The 16,846-nt window shown below is 40.5% G+C and overlaps 1 protein-coding gene across 1 annotated transcript; it reads left to right on the forward strand.

Annotated features, from left to right (window-relative positions):
• Positions 1 to 8,260: 8,260 nt before the first annotated feature.
• Positions 8,261 to 15,227, forward strand: LOC104444256 (CSC1-like protein At1g32090). Its single transcript, XM_010057902.3, has 11 exons — positions 8,261 to 9,068; positions 10,127 to 10,279; positions 10,527 to 10,662; positions 10,944 to 11,045; positions 11,235 to 11,354; positions 11,633 to 11,713; positions 11,886 to 12,226; positions 12,442 to 12,687; positions 13,532 to 13,856; positions 14,222 to 14,455; positions 14,640 to 15,227. Exons 1-11 carry the CDS (start codon positions 8,758 to 8,760, stop codon positions 14,907 to 14,909), a joined length of 2,319 nt encoding a protein of 772 aa, XP_010056204.2. The 5' UTR covers positions 8,261 to 8,757; the 3' UTR covers positions 14,910 to 15,227.
• Positions 15,228 to 16,846: the final 1,619 nt, after the last annotated feature.

The following is a 16,846-nucleotide window of genomic DNA, read 5'->3' on the forward strand; positions in this document are numbered from 1 at the left end:
TCAATGTATCACATCCGACCTTTCTCCTAATCCTAGGCAATCGCACCGTGCTCTTGTACGGAGATGGGCCGGCAAAGTACACCATCAAGGACCTGGGCTGAGCCCAATGCACCAGGAGTTGATCCAACAAAAGAGACATTGGGTCACTCGAACGCTAGAAGCCCAACACGCATGGGCCCCATAGTGCCCATTTTCGGAGGATAAATTCGTTGACATTTTTGGAGGTTACTAAACTTTTTGTGAATTTCACAATAGGACGACTGAAATTCAATTTTAATCGCTTAGTGTACTAGAATCTTTCGTTTTTTCTTTTGTAGTTTATGCACTTTAATCAAATCTAATTAAATTGGTCGCAAAATACTAATATGTGTCCATGCTACAATGACTTGGAATCTTCAAAATGAAAATTGACGGAGGTGCGGTCAAAAAGCATTAGTTGCCGAAACGTCCATAAATGCAGTGCATGGGGTGATTGAAAAACCAAGGTCCGGCAACCCGTTCGCTAAACTTCAAGGACCGACGAATGGAATTTACCCAATTTTTAAACCTTTATTGAGTTTTTTCCCGCCTACTATCCGCACGGCTGCCTTGAGGGACAACTACTAAAAAGTTCCAAACTTATTCTAAACATTTCAATTTTGTTAATTTAATCATCAACATTTTTCACATTTTGCTAATTTAGTCTATTAAATCAATTTTGATTGAAAATCACTAATGTAAACACGTGCCGTCTTATGGGCACAGTCGGTACTAACGTTGACATTTTAATAATATTTTACCCATTTTTTGAATTTGTTTTATAATTTCTTCTTTTCTTTTCTTTTCTCTTTCTTTTTTTAATTGGCTAACCTAAGTGAGGGCGTGCAACAGGGGTGGTTGGTTTCAGGGTGAGTGGGTGTTTTCCACCTTGGAAATGGAAACCGCCCATTAAGGACGGTTCTGCGAGATGGGGATCAAAAATTGCCTGTTGGTTTTATGGACGCACTTGGGAACTAGACCATTAGTCTGATTTGGCTTCCTAGTAGGTTCATGGAATCAGTCTATGTATGAATACTATTTATACATCGCCTCAGCATCTAATATTAGAAGTTGTAGGTTGTCTCGAGTAAATAAAAGATGGCCAAATTTTCAGTAGATCAGAGATCAAAATCTGATCTTGCATCCACAAACACCTGAACGTTGGTGACGTTACATCCAGACACTGCCATAAATTTTGCAGTAGCTCAAAGTGTCACTCTTCCCACTAGCAATAACACACGCTAGAGCCTGTCTTCGAGAGAGGCCACGTCGTCGGTGACATTACATCCACGCATACCCAGAAATGCTGCAAAATTTGCAGCAGTTCGAATTGTCGTTGTCTATTCTCTTCCACAGATAACACAACAGAGCATTCATTCCACCGGCATTTTCAATGCGTCGTAGTGAACTTTCCACACAAGTAATCAACATCAGAAGCAATTGCTCGGTTCCATATATTCATGCCATGGGATCTCAAATTGTCTCTTCCAAATGGCAATTAGGCTTTTGAACTTACAAGAGGGGGTGCGACAAGGTCAGAGGCAACCGAGAGTGACAGAGGGAGGTGAGGCCATAACCGCAAGGAACAATTAGAGCTATGACTGACTTGAGTGAGAGAGAGGGGGGCAAGGCCGTGATTGCGAGGAACGGCGGAGGCGTGGTCGAATTGAGAGTAAGAACAACAATGAGAACAAGAATGAGATGAGAAGGACATAGTCTTGAGAGTTGAGATTGAGAGAGAGAATGAGAGATGAGGGAATTAGGGTAATGTATCGATCTGGTCCAGGTGGTTTAGGTGGGTAGTCCCATGCATGGAACTAGACCAAAAATCATTGATTTCACTTTTTTGGAACCAAAAATTGAACTAATAACCTTAAGAATCCACGCAAACCGATTGATTCCTAGTATAGGTTGTTTCTTTTGCTCACTCTTAATGTGAGGCCCTTTGCCTAGATATGGTGAGGACCACGATGTTGTCGTTAGATCTAGGCCATGTAAGGGTGCCATGGCTTTCACTTGCTTTGGGCAAGTCCGTGGTGCCCAGCTTAGGCCCAGATACGGTGAGGGTTGTGCTCTTGCCTATGGCTGATGACTCTTGTCGACCATCAATTAAAAAAAAAGTCAAAAAATTATTAAAATATGTCTACATCAACACTGATTGTGTTAAATATGATAGCTAATATTTACGTTAATAATTTATAAAAATGTGAAAAAATTTTTTTGATTAAAGTGATTTAATTAAAATGTTTGGGACTAGATTGATACAAATATAATTGGTTTATACTTTTTTTTTAAAAATAATTTGTCCCTATTTTGATGGACCACATCAATCGAAGTACAGATTTTCTTACAACGTCTTTTATCACGGCGAGAGAGGACTGCATGGAATATGGAATGGCAAGTAGCAATGTTCAATAGAATCAAAAGGGTGGGTCCAAACGTTGTCCGCCTCATGTGAACCCGTGAGCCCGCGAATGTGAACCCAAGAGAAAAACCGCACAACAAAACACGAGATGACGACAAGCACGAGTCCAGGCCATCAGCACTTGGCGTGGAAGCATTAAAAAACCCTCGAGCAAAAGGAATAACATTCGGACGCAACCGCGCACAAAAATCCCATCGGATACACAGCTGTACGCCACGATTCCAGCACCAATGACAAGGACGAGACCCAAATTTCATCATCAATCCACAAGCCCGCCAAGTACCATTTTTTTCCAGCGAATGCATAAGCAGGAAAATTACCAATTTCGCTAATCAAATTTAGTGAATGTTCTGTTCCTGGGTCGATTTTGCAATTGCGGAATGGGAAGCCGAAAGCAGAGAGGTTTCAAGGCCTTCTTCCTAGGCGCTGGAGAAGGGCGAAGGAGAGAGAGGGTGGTCCAAAACGTACGCGTGCGTGTCGCTTTGTCTTTCGTGGGGGCAAAAATCATAGGCGCAGCGCAGGGCAGCCCCCACCCGATGTCGCCGCAAGGATACAAGAAAGGCCCATCACGGCATCGGAATCTCATTGCTCACGAGGCGAGAACTCTTGCCCCGTGCCTAGATTCTCATGAACAAAGATCGATCGGACGGCGGCCCCTTTCATCACAAGGGACCCCGCGAATCCGCGAACGCCAACCGCTGTGCCGTGACCATTGACGATCCATAAACCATAGTACGCGCGAAGGTTCGTTTCCGAATTCACGGGGCCTCGATGCAGTCGAGCGCGCGGTTTCGGGGGGGCCATTTTTTTCTTCGAAGAGGTTGAGGATTGGAACTTTTTAGGCCGCGGAATGAGATGAAAAAGGGGAGAAAGGTTGTTCTCATGAGAAAACTCCGGCCCCCCTAGCCGTTTGTCGTGGGCGGAATGGAAAGTAAGGCTCGTTAGGGCGCGTTTGGTAACGATTACATTAGGAGGCGATTCGATAAAGCGGTTCTTTTTGATTCATTAGGAACCGATTCTCGAGTAAAAACACGTGTTTGAATCGCTCAAAATTTTTATTCCTGGAATAGAATTGCGTTTGATACCGTATTAATTGATTCTGTTCCAAATTAATTTCTTTTGATTTTTAAATAAATTTTAAATAATTTCTTTTGATTTTTAAATAAATTTTAAATAATTTCTTTACTTTTTTACTTTTTTTTTTTTTTTCTTTTTTCTTTTTTTTTTTTTTCCCCTTTTTTCCTATTCTTCTTCTTCTTCATTTGGCCTGGTGGTGGACCGGCCACCGGCCGACGAGGGCCGGCGACGCTCACCAAAGCGCCGCCGGCCCTCGCGAGGTCGGCCTGGGTCGGCCGAGCCTCGGCGGCGGCTAGGCGCCCGGCTCGCTCGGGCTCGCCCGTGCCGCCGAGCCTCGCCGGTGGCCGGGGCCTCGCCCGGCCTCGGCGAGGCTAGCTTGGCGGGCAGCCTCGCGGGCCGGGCGAGCCTCACGGATGGGCTCGCGAGGCTCGACCCGCCCGACCGGCGAGGCTTGCCTCGCCCCGTCGGTGGCCGGCTCGCACCGCGGCCTCGCCCCGGGGCTCGGTGGGCGGGCTTGCCTCCGGCGAGCTCGCCGGACCTCGCCTTGGCCTCGGCGAGCCTCCGGCGATCTCGCCGACCGGCGGCCGGCGGCGGACCGGCGACGGCGGCGGCGGCGGCGGCGGGGCGGCGGGCGGCGGCGGGCGATGGCGAATGGCAACCGAGATGATAAAAGAGAAGAATAAGGTTTTACCGTTTTAATTCTTTTTTCGATTCTTGGACGAGAATCAAATTTTTTTATTCTCAAATCTTGTCCAAAATTGTTCCCCGAACAAAAAAATTTACCAAACGCGATTCTCGTCCCAAACCGATTCTAACAAAATCGAGAATCTGCGATGTGGGCAAGTTGCCAAACAGGCCCTTAGGTTTCACGTGAACCAGGGGTGACAGATAGAACAGACTTTGGTTTTTTTCTGAATTTTAATGGTCCCCTTTTTTTTTTTTTTTTTTGGGGGCGGGGGAAGGGAATTTTAAGCCAACATCTGTATCGGAACGACAAAAGCTGCCAGAGTAACCAATTTGCATCAGTTAATGTAACGTCAACTTTGGACAAAAGGAAAATTGTAATGTCAGAGTTCAGTTCCTATGCCATTGGAAAATATTTGAAAATTTTGCGTAAAGACCTACTTTCCTTTTTCCTTTTTTTTTTTTTTTATATACTTAATTTAAGAAAAAATGAAATATAACATTTATTTAAGCATCATAACTTCTTTTTCGATTACTTGAATATAACGACTTTCAAAAATTATTTACTTAAATGCTATCGATGATTTCTCTTGTTTGAAAATGTGACACGACTTTTTTTTTTGTTGATACAACATGACGTTTAATCAAATATAAATCAAGCTACATGGCTTGTTGGAAAAATTCAATAAGAAAAAAAGTGTAGAAATGATGTCGTTGGCTCTTTTATTCTTGCTCTGAGTTGATGAAATGGGGATAATACCTTCAATTGAATCCCTAAACCCAATTTGCAAAGTGTTGTAGAATCGAAGAGGACAAAGAGGCCAATTGCTCGGGCAATTGCTTCTCCTCATTCGTTACTTGAAGCGGCTCGCTAATTCTTCAACCAATTGCAAAACTTGTGGTCCCAGCTTCGATTTTTAAAGAGGTAAATGGCTCGAAAGCACTCTGAGTTGATTACGCACTTTTTCATAGATATGATATTTATAAGATAAGTAATGATAGATATTCTGGAAAAAAGAAGAAGAAGATTTTTTTAATTTTTTTAATTTTATTTTTATGGATGTGCTTTGGAAAATGAGTGCTTTATATAATAGTACACGTCATGAACATATAATCCTCATAACTGCTCTCAAACACAATGCACTTTGAAATTCAAAACAATAATAACTGTTCTCGCATTTCCACATCCCTTGACATCCAGGCTTGGACTTTGAATTGCTGCTGTGCTGATTAAATCTATGCGTTGACAATAAATGAGCGACTGGCTTACTTACTATAAACTTCATTATTAGCAACATACAATATGTTTTGAAAATATGTATGATTTATAATAAAAATCGGTCAAATGTATCGGATTTATGATATAAATCGGTAAGATTAATTAATCTCAGAGGAACTCTTCTATTTAGCAAAATTCCATGTTGGATTGTGTATATGTCGGACAAACTGTTTGATCGTTTAATAAGTGTTGCAAAAAAAATATATATGATTTAATGAGATTAAGCTTGTTTGATAACCATTGCTAACAAAGACTTAAAAGAAAGATTCTCTCAAGTAAAACAATAAGCTAATGGGTAAGTAAGGAAGAGTTATTTTATAACAGGAAATAATCAATGTCAATTGGAATCTTACAGATTATATTGCTACTCATACCAATATTCACCACAATTCCATTATATCAAAAAACTTATAATTTCTATTTTCGGCATTTAAATTGGGTGTTTAAACACCTATTTTTCAATTATCAAAACGAGACGTGTTCAAGAAAATTATTCGATCAATCCTAAACCTATTGTAAGAATGCTAATTCAACCATAAACATTTATACAAAATTCCAATATAATCATTTCGATTAATTTTTGTTAGAAATTGCTAACGTGATGATTGGAATGACTACGATGAAATTTTGCGAAAATATTTAGGATTACATCTACAAAATTGAAAAGTGTGGCATCAAATTGACATTCGTATAATTAATATATGATTGATTCAACGATTTATTCAATAGGTTCCAGATAATTCGCTTAGAATGTTTGGAGATAATATATTGATCCTCGATCTATCAGCCCATCAACTATCTTAATCAATCTCTAGAGAATTAAATATTCTTTGGACTTGGTTCAAACTCAATTAATCTCTCCTTAAATTAATAAAACCGCGTCCACTCAAGAAGGGTTAATAATTTAATAAGGTGACTAGTGGTCATGATAAAACTTTCACCGAAATCGTTGATGTAGCAATTGAAATGACGATATTGGCATTCCGTGCAGATGTTTAAGATTAAATTGATAACGTTGAAAAATTTACGAATAAAATAGTATACGTACAAAAAGTTTATGACAAAAAAATGATTTTTTTTTTAAAAGTGTTTCCAACAATTCACCAAGAATGTCTGGAGATAATATACTGGTTTATGATCTGTCAGCCCACTATCTGTCCTACTAATCAATCTTAAGAGGATTCAAGATTCCATGGACGAAGTTCCCGCTTAACTCTTTTCTCCTTAAAATAATCAAATCCCCGTACACTCAAGAGGAGTGTCAATAATTCAATAAAGCGACCAGCGGTCATGATAAGCACCCCGAAATTCCGCCCGCTTTTCGGCCGTTGATTTCGGAAGGTGATGCTTCCGTTAAAGTCCAATTGTCATTTTTCTTTTGTTTTTTCTTGTTGCCATCGCACCTTTTCATGCTGAAAAAAGAGGATTGCTGACGGAGGAGGCATTTACATTTTGGTGGGGCAGGCTAATCTCCATCGTTCATTTGTGACGAAACAATGAGCGCCGTCGGATAAGGCAAGTGAAATCCAACTGGAAAGCGCACTTCGTGTGGAGAAATTACAACTTAGAAACTTCAGCCAGTGACTACTACAAATTACCCCCAGATACGGAAAAAGTTCACCGAGTACTTGCCTAAATTCTTACCGATAAGTAAAGGGGGAGTCTTATATTCGAAGTTGAGAAATTACAACTCATCGTGAACAAAAAATTTACTTGTCACATTCCAACTTACTTAGGATGTTGATCAATTTTTAACTAATTACAGAAATATTTACGTCACTTTTAAGTTACGAAATTACTAAAAAGTTTAGACAAACCATAGAGCATTACAGGAGCGAGCTTACTTTCATAGTCATGAAAGTAACTTTTATACATATCAAAGTTCTATTATTTTTGGTAGATTTTGATATAGGAAAGTAGCAAATCATATAGAGGTGCAATATGTAATACGGTTAATAACTTTTTAATCACTTGTAACATTCGTATTCGAATTAGCTTATAGTGAATGAGGTCAGTGAAATTTATTAGGCTCAACGACTTCTTCCATGGAAAATTAATGTAGATAGTGACTTTCATCTCATTGCCATGTTCGTAAGTGATTAGTGATATTAATATATATTGAAATAACTTTGTATATACTTCATGTCGTAAACCTTTTATTAATATGGTTTTTGAAGACTCACGTAACAAATCGACCATGATCGAAATTTTTTTTGGGCAAGTAAAAAAATTCGTACGCGCAACTGGAATGTAGAAATTTCTGACATTTTTTTATTTTATCTCCTTGTGATTTTTGCTTTCCTTTCTCTTTTGGCCAGATTTGATTTGTTTCTTAAAGACCACTCACCTTTGACAAACCTTTTCTAAAAAGGAAGAAAGAACACCCACTTGATGACAAAGAAAAAGGTTGCAACCCTTTGAGAGATTTTAGTAATTCGGATTTGGGTTAAAGGAAGCCACACTCAATCGCCATCACAAAAGAACAATATATCCTACATCCGTTGCTTACGTTGCGTATTGTCTAACCGAGCAAAAGCAGAAGCTCTTGCCTATCCCGTACAAACCAAACAACCTCACGTATCGTTCAAATAGGTCGCATTACTAGATCTTACCTTCAACGTAGAACTTGAAATTATGTTATAATAATAACATTTTTCTAGTAAAGAAAGTGATCTTCGTTGCACGTCGAAGTTAACTCAGCAAGTCGAAGCAGATGGTCGGGACCTGATTCAATTAGCATCGACCGATGACATTACAAAGCGTAAACTCGTCTTGATTTCACACGATCTAGTGCACTGTCGCTTTTGCTTTGACTTTCTCCTCAATCTGTTCCTGTCCTGGAGATTTACAGATTGACTATGGAGTCACGAACAGAACAGTTGGCATAAAATAAGCACCAGCTTTCCCTATCGACAGGGACCTAATCATTCCACACACAGTCCAATGCACATGCACTTTCACGGTGGCGCAGTGACAGTGCAAAACCCAATAAACAAATTCTCATCACGAACTCCAGGAAGTGATCCCAATGGCCAGAGCTCCTCCACAGCCTCAGAATCCTCCAAAATCCACTCCAGCAGCATCCATTCCCTCGAAATGGAGCGACCCGTGATTCACTGAGCAGCCAAAAAGTCAAATTCCTTCTTGCCCGTCTCTTTCCTGGCCCATCACGTTCTCCCCATCTCTACCGAACTTCCTCCTCCTCTGCTTTTCCCCTGCTTCTTGCTTCTTCCGCACCCTGTCTCTGCAACTTGAATGAACTGCTGCTGCCGCCATGGCCACTCTGGAGGATATTGGGGTGTCGGCGTTCATCAACATAGCCAGCGCCTTCGCCTTCCTACTGGCGTTCGCGCTGCTCAGGATCCAGCCCCTCAACGACCGGGTCTACTTCCCGAAATGGTACATCACCGGTTCGAGGACCAGCCCGCGGTCCCGGAACTTCGTGGGCAAGTTCGTCAACCTCAGGGTCACGACGTACTTGACCTTCTTGAACTGGATGCCCCAGGCCCTGAAGATGAGCGAGGCCGAGATTATTAGCCACGCCGGTGTCGACTCCGCCGTCTTTCTCAGGATTTACACTCTTGGGTATGGACTGGTTCTCCGTGAAATTTCGAACTTTTTGTCGAGGATGTCTCGCATTTTGTGTAAAGCCTGGATTTTTGTGGTGCAGTTTTGGATAATTAACTGAATTGTGACGGGAGAATCACTTCAATCCCCGTGAATTCCCCTTTTTGTGATCGTGACTTTTATTTTCCCCCTTTTTTTTTTTTTTAATTTCTTTTTTATTTGCTGGGTTCATATTTGCTGGTCGTTTTCTTGCTTGGTGAGTACAAAATGGACCCTTAGTGGACTAGTGCGGAAGTTTAGAGCTGCTTGTTGTGGCAATGAAATTTGTCTAAAATGCATGCACACAATCACGCCTTTCTTTCGCTTTGATTGTTCACTATTATGATGTTCGAACTTCGAAGGACTGGTAATTATTTAACTTTCTTATGTAATGTCGGGCGGCTCGTCTGCCTGCTTTCAGTTTCTTACAAGAGTTCTTAGCCTACGACAGTGGTGATTACTCATAGTCATGTTTGTCAGATTTGGAGGGATATGTTGTTTTCAGTAATTGCGAGACCACAATTCAGTTGATTTCAGGATTTTAAGTTATATTTTGTGTGGAGTTGCTGAACTTTTTTCTCATGCCATCGGTATCTTAGTAGCTGCTACAAGTCATGGTCAATGTAAATGTTAGAATATAAATCTTGCTCTGGTTATGACCTGTTGGTGAAAAATGCAAATCTATTGATGGATAATTCTAGTCTTCTGCAATTTTTGAACTTTACTAATGGACCATCGTGGTTGCTTTGGAAGAGATACATTTACATGGATGCATACATGTGTTCACTGTGTTATAACAATTTCCAGTTTTGCTCGAGACAGTCTTAGAGCATCTTGTAGAAAAAGAGAAAAGAAGGAAATAGAAGACCTAGTTATCCTTCTCCTGAAGGAACTGTGGGACTATTTAGCTCATCTTTTGATGACCATATACCATTTATGGTCTAAGCATCCCCAGAGATGGTCATAGCAGTTAGTTGTGTAAACTATAAGTTTTTTCATATTATTTTAACTGAAATTTTTTCACTTCGATCTGGCAGCTTGAAGATTTTTGTGCCAATTACAGTGGTTGCCCTCTTGATTCTTATACCAGTAAATGTATCAGATGGGACATTGTCTTTCCTGAAGAGAGATTTGGTTACAAGCAACATTGATAAGCTATCAATATCAAATGTTCGTCCTCAGTCAATAAGGTAAGCATACTTTCTCCTGCAGCAGAGATAGCTACTGTTCATAAGAACGCGTTACACAACACCAGCTGACAAAATAATAAGGTTGAGTAATTTATACTGCTTGAAGATAAACATGATAGCACGAATTTTCTTCCCTTGTGAGTGCTAATTTGTTTAATAAAGGTTGCACTTGTCTCACAAAACTTTGTTCCTCATTCTCTTGCCTCCAAAAAATTTCAACGATAACATTGCAGCATTCTATTTTCAGGTTCTTTGTTCACATAGGATTGGAGTACTTGTTCACTCTATGGACGTGCTTCTTGTTATTCAAGGAGTATGATATTGTAGCTTCTATGAGGCTGCGTTTCTTGGCTTCACAGCGGCGCCGTGTTGAGCAGTTCACAGTGAGTTGAACTCTAACCACATTCTGTGGAAGTATATTGGAGCTCAAAATTCCTAGAAGCACAATGAAGGACTTTGGATATTTGTGTGAAAATCGTATTAGAGATGAAAGACTCATTTTTGTAGTTATTTGTACCACTTTTGATAAGAAGCGGATTCTGTAAGAGGCAAAAAGAGGGTGTGAAAGATCACCTGGAAACCAAAGAGGTCACCGGATGAAAAAGCTGAACTGTTCCTCATATTTTCTAGCTGAGGGGATTTTGCTGAAAAATATCTTTTGCAGGTAGTGGTTCAAAATGTGCCTCGTTCTTCTGGCAAGTCAGTCTCAGATTCCGTGGAGCATTTCTTCAAAACTAATCACCCAGAACACTATCTTTGTCACCAGGTAAAGGATGCTTATTGGGGACTCTTCAATAAGTTATTTTTACTTTTATATAGCTTGAAATGCTTCTGAGAAAATTCATTTGGTTGTAAATATATGAGGAGAAGTTGATGTCTTTTATTTTTCCTTTTGGCTTGTGGGCGCATGAGATGTTTATGTCATTAAATAGTGCTGAGGTTCTAAACATTTCAGGCAGTGTATAATGCAAATAAATATGCTGTAATTGTGAGAAGAAGACACAGGCTCCAGAATTGGCTTGATTACTATCAGCTTAAGTTTGAGAGGCATCCTGAGAAGAGACCAACGAGCAAGGTATCTCTTTTCATAAGCTAGGCTTTGTTATTTTTTGATTTTTTTTTTCGGTCATAAGGCTAGGCTTTGTTCGCATGGTTTCTTGGGCACATGCCCCTGCACTTACATACAGACACACTTGATCTGAGCCTAAATGCCGAGAAAGGTTTCCACACAGAAACACACTCCTTCAGCTGTACTCCTCTGTAATTGTGCCTGGTATAGTAGCTGGTTTAAGATTTCAGAATAGCTTGTCCAAGAATTTAATCCTACAATTTTTTTTCGAATCTTATTCCCAGATTGGTTTTTGCGGGCTCTGGGGTGAACGAGTAGATTCAATTGACTACTACAAAGAACAGATCAAGATTCTTGACAAAAGAGTAAGACATGATCTGGATTGAACATCACACTGCGAATTCCGGCTGTCATTTTAATCTGCTCTACCTTTGGAATCAGTTTGTTGATTTAGGGCAGCACTAGGTCTTCCAATATTCTCAATTGAATTCTTTTAATCGTATCAATTTGTTCTATTTTACTTGCTTCCTTTGTCAGATGGCCGTGGAGCGTGAAAAAGTTATTAAAGATCCAAAGTCCATTCTACCAGTTGCTTTTGTTTCCTTTAATTCAAGATGGGGGGCTGCAGTTTGTGCACAGACACAGCAAAGCAAGAATCCCACCTTATGGTTGACAAACTGGGCTCCAGAACCTCGGGACATCTTTTGGAAGAACTTAGCTATACCATTTGTTTCACTGACCATTAGGAAACTTGTGATATCCCTGTTGGTGTTTGCTCTGGTGTTCTTTTACATGATACCGATTGCATTTGTGCAATCTCTTGCCAATTTGGAGGGTCTAGAAAGAGTTGCTCCTTTCCTCAGACCTGTGATCGAACTGTAAGTATATTACAGGACCCATGAGTTTACCTATTAAACCACAGAATAGACTGTTTACCTCTTGAAAATGCAATTTTGGTAATTTCTTCATTATCGACTGAAAGTGAGAGTTGTCTCTAGTTTCTGAAAGGGGAAATGAGATTCGTAGCTGCAATTGTCATGAAGGTTCCTGCCTGTTCGCACGTTTATCCTTACATCTTACATTGGACTTGCAGGAAATTTATCAAGTCATTCTTACAAGGTTTCCTCCCTGGTCTAGCCCTTAAGATGTTCTTGTACATCCTTCCTACAGTACTGGTGATCATGTCAAAGATTGAGGGGTACATTGCAATATCGACATTGGAAAGGAGGGCTGCTGCAAAGTACTACTACTTTATGTTGGTTAATGTCTTCTTGGGAAGCATTATTACTGGAACAGCTTTTCAGCAGCTGCATTCTTTCATGCATCAGTCAGCTACCCAGTAAGATTACATCATTTGATTTTTGATGCTAGTTGCCTGTGCATATTGTCTCAGATACTCCTGCTCATAATTTCCATGTAGACCTCTGTGTCAGTGTCAATTCAACCAGTCTATTCTCTCATTTAATTCAGTGGATATTGGACCATCTCTCTAATTTAGTTGAAGCATTTATCACTTGTTACTGCAAACAAGTCATGGATGAAGGAGTTTCAAGTTTTTACCCAGTAGTTTTAGCATTTACTGTTACAGATTCTTTCCCTCTTCTTGACTCTGGAGCATTTCTGAATTTTCCTTTGGTTAAGTAATTTGAATTTGATGTGTCAAAGGAAACTATAATTCTCATGTGATGTATTTATGAACACAGTTATGCCGACCCAGCTGAGACTTAATCACATGCATACAAATGCGTATGCATAAGCACATACTCCCAGACATAAGCATGCATGCGTGCACCCACATACACTTTCCTTGGCAGTATTCTAGTTTGTGAGACACTTGTCGTACCTTCCCTTGCAATAGCTTTCATTATTTTTCCATACAATGTCTTTTCTTTCTAATGGGGTTTGCTTGTATTATTTGTATTAGTCTTTTCTTTTCCTGGTTCTATGTTTACAGTCTCAAAGTTTGGTAGATTCTCAGTAGTAACCAATAAGATGCTGATATGAGTGAAATAGGGAAGAATTCTTCTTACTGCTTTGCAGTGCATATTAAATGGTATGTTCTTATGAGATGTAAGTCATACCTGACCGTTGTTGGTGCATTTTATCCCCAAGAACTTAATTAGTTTTTACTTTTTTTTTCTGCCATAAGAAGAATTTTCTATGGAGTTTTCATCATGTTTCAGGATACCGAGGACCATTGGGGTGTCAATACCAATGAAAGCTACTTTCTTTATTACCTACATAATGGTTGATGGTTGGGCTGGGATTGCTGCCGAGATTCTCCGTTTAAAGCCATTGGTCCTATACCACCTCAAGAATATGTTTTTGGTGAAGACTAACCGCGACAGGGAGAGGGCCATGGACCCTGGAAGTGTAGAGTTTCCAGAGACTCTCCCAACCCTCCAATTGTACTTTCTTCTGGGAATTGTTTATGCTGTGGTTACTCCAATTCTTCTTCCTTTTATTCTGGTGTTCTTTGCCTTGGCATACTTAGTCTACCGTCATCAGGTCAGTTAGTCCCTGAATGCTTTGCGTTCCCGTGACATGTCTTCATTGAGTTATTTTATTTGTGTTAAAGTCCCCCACTTTTTAGGTACAACAAGCTTGGTAGAGCGTAGAGCATAATAAACTGGAACTGCCTAGAGATGGCAATTGTTTGGAAGCTAAATTTTCTTGGGAAATGATACAGGATAAGTTATGAGGCTCAGCTTTAGAACTGGTTTTTATTTTATCTGATTCTAATATGTAAGTTGGTAACTGCCGGAACTTAAATTCAATGATAGCAAATGAAACTTGTTCCATCTCATCTTTAGTCTCCTTACTTTTTAAGTTGGAGCAATCCGCTGTTGTATTAATAGGTGATCTGTTTGCAGATAATTAATGTCTACAATCAGCAATATGAGAGCGTTGCTGCATTCTGGCCCCATGTTCACAGCCGCATTATTGCAGCCTTACTGATATCTCAACTTCTGCTAATGGGGTTGCTCAGTACCAAAGAAGCTGCTAATTCAACTCCTTTGCTTGTTGTATTACCGGTATTCACGTTGGCATTCCACAAGTATTGCAAGCATCGGTTTGAACCTGCCTTTAGGAGGCATCCGCTCGAGGTAATTCCCCAGTGTTCCCTACTGGTCATTTTGGATAACAGTCTCATACTGACTGTTCCCTACTGGTCATTTTGGATAACAGTCTCATACTGACTCCATCCATTATCTTCAGTTCTTCAGGAATTCATGTCGATGGTGAAGTATTTTTTTCTTTTCTTTTTCTTAATCATGATATCCTCCACAGGAAGCAATGGCAAAAGATTTAGCAGAACGAGAAGAAGAACCGAACCTGAACTTGAAAGCATACTTAGCTGACGCGTACCTGCACCCAATTTTCCGGTCATTTGCATCGGAGGAAGAGGAAGTAGTTCAAGTCAGAGCAGACAAGCACCAATCTCCTGTAGCCAGCCCTTCTGGGAGTGAACTTAGCTCGCCCTCACCTCCTCATCATGCTTATCGCTATGAAGTTAATACACAACATTACTACTCTTATCATTATGAGGCTGAGCCTTGAAGCAGCAGGTCCTCTTCTGCTCACTTATGAAAGCCTAACCTATTTTTTCAATCTTGTAACAATCTCTCTGTCCAATATAATTACTTAGCGTTGAAGTGACTTTTTTTCCTTTTTGTAGTTTCCTTGTTTGTATTTGTTCTTCTGTGTAAATTCGAGTGAAGGTAACTTTCTGTCAAACTCTGATGAACACGAAGATCCTGTAGATTTTTGTTGTCTTTTCTTTTGCTTCATAGTTAGTCGTTTGACAAAAATGTAAACGGTTGGAACTCTTTGCGGCAAGGCATTATGATTTATCATGATATATTCTCGTCCTGCTCATTTTATCGTTCGTTATTCGTTTGAAGTGTGGTAGCTGAACCTATTTTATGTTTGTTAGGACTCGAGTACATTATTCCTAGTCTTCTAGCACGTTTAATCCTGATCTGTGCTTGCTTTGGCTAGCCGTTCCACAGAAGCGTTTGCCCCCTTCTCAGCTACGTTTCAACACAACGAATGGGCTAAATTACCATCGTATGCATATCCATGGACTTCAATCACACTAGCAAAAACAAGCTCCTCCAAACATCAAATATTCATTTCAGAAGACTTGTCCTTGAACGCCAATATTTTCGTCAAACAGCTTGTTTCAATACCAATGTGCCTTGCTAAGTGTCCAAAATCTAAGAGGTGGCAAAAGGGGTTATGGACCTATATTTGAAGTCGTATCTGTTAAGTTGGGTGAATTATGAGTAGCTTGAAAAATTATATGGGTTAAAATAGGTCTAATAAAGTAAAACCTCAAAAAAATGATGGGTCCTATTGGGTTACCAAAGAGTCCAACTTCAAGCCATTAAATCAAAGAGCAATGCCATTCGTGTGCTTGTGCTCGAGTCCACAATGGCCCCCTAAATTACTTGTTGGCCATGCCCAAGTACTACGGGAACTAGGCTCCCATGCTGGCATCTACTTAAGTCCATGGAGGCTAGGCCTGAGACATTGGTGCCTATGCCGTGGGACTTAATGGCAAGACTGGGTATTTGGTTTCTACGCCCAAATCACTAGCCCTTGTTCCACATAAGTGAGGCTTAGGCCCCTCAAACTCGGGCTACGACCATAGTACCCATGTTCGCCTCCACAAAGGTCAGGACTCAGTCCCTAGAGGCTAGGACTGGTTCCACTACGGTGGGCTTGGGTCATAAAGGCTGGCTCAAGTCCCTTTAGGTTGTGCTTGGAACCTTGTGCCTAGGGAACTTGATTCTCATGCTTGTGTCACAAGTGCTCGATTCTTTGGTAGCTAAGTTTTGGTCCATAATGGCTAGACCCAAGTTCCTTGAGGCTAAGCTCGAGACCTCAATGTTTGTGCCCATGTCCATAGAAAGCCATGCATGGGATATTGATGCCCATACCTCTAGTTTCCAGCAATAATGTTTGGGTACTCAACTCTCGCACCCATGTCATTGGCACTTAAATAGGGTCCATCAAGGTGGGGCTTGATCTTCACATATGCATTTTGTAACATGTGATTTCAAGCCCCATTGCATGGGGCATCTTTCAAGGCAGGACATATTAACGTTTTAGTAGACATTATCATGGTCATCTTTCAAGGAATGTGGATGCAATTCAAAAATGTATAACATGCATTAAAATTAAAGTTGAACTTGCATTATCATGAAGTTGCTCCAAAAGTTGTAGCCACGACCTTTTGATGTGATGTGGCTTTTGAAGCGTGATGCGAATTGACTTGTAACTACAATACTACCAAAAACAAGTTGAAGTAAAGCCAGAATTATTATTTTGTTGACATATCAAACTAATCCCAGGACCAATAAGATTTCCTGAGAACAAGGAGCAACAAGAGATCCGAATTCGTGATCCACCAGAGGGCTCCGAACCACGTGAGCATGAAACCTTAGATAAGGCCAACCACCTCCGACTAGCATGTCATCGGTCGGTTTCGG

Source organism: Eucalyptus grandis, chromosome 8 (genome assembly GCF_016545825.1).
Source record: "Eucalyptus grandis isolate ANBG69807.140 chromosome 8, ASM1654582v1, whole genome shotgun sequence".
NCBI lineage: Eukaryota > Viridiplantae > Streptophyta > Magnoliopsida > Myrtales > Myrtaceae > Eucalyptus > Eucalyptus grandis.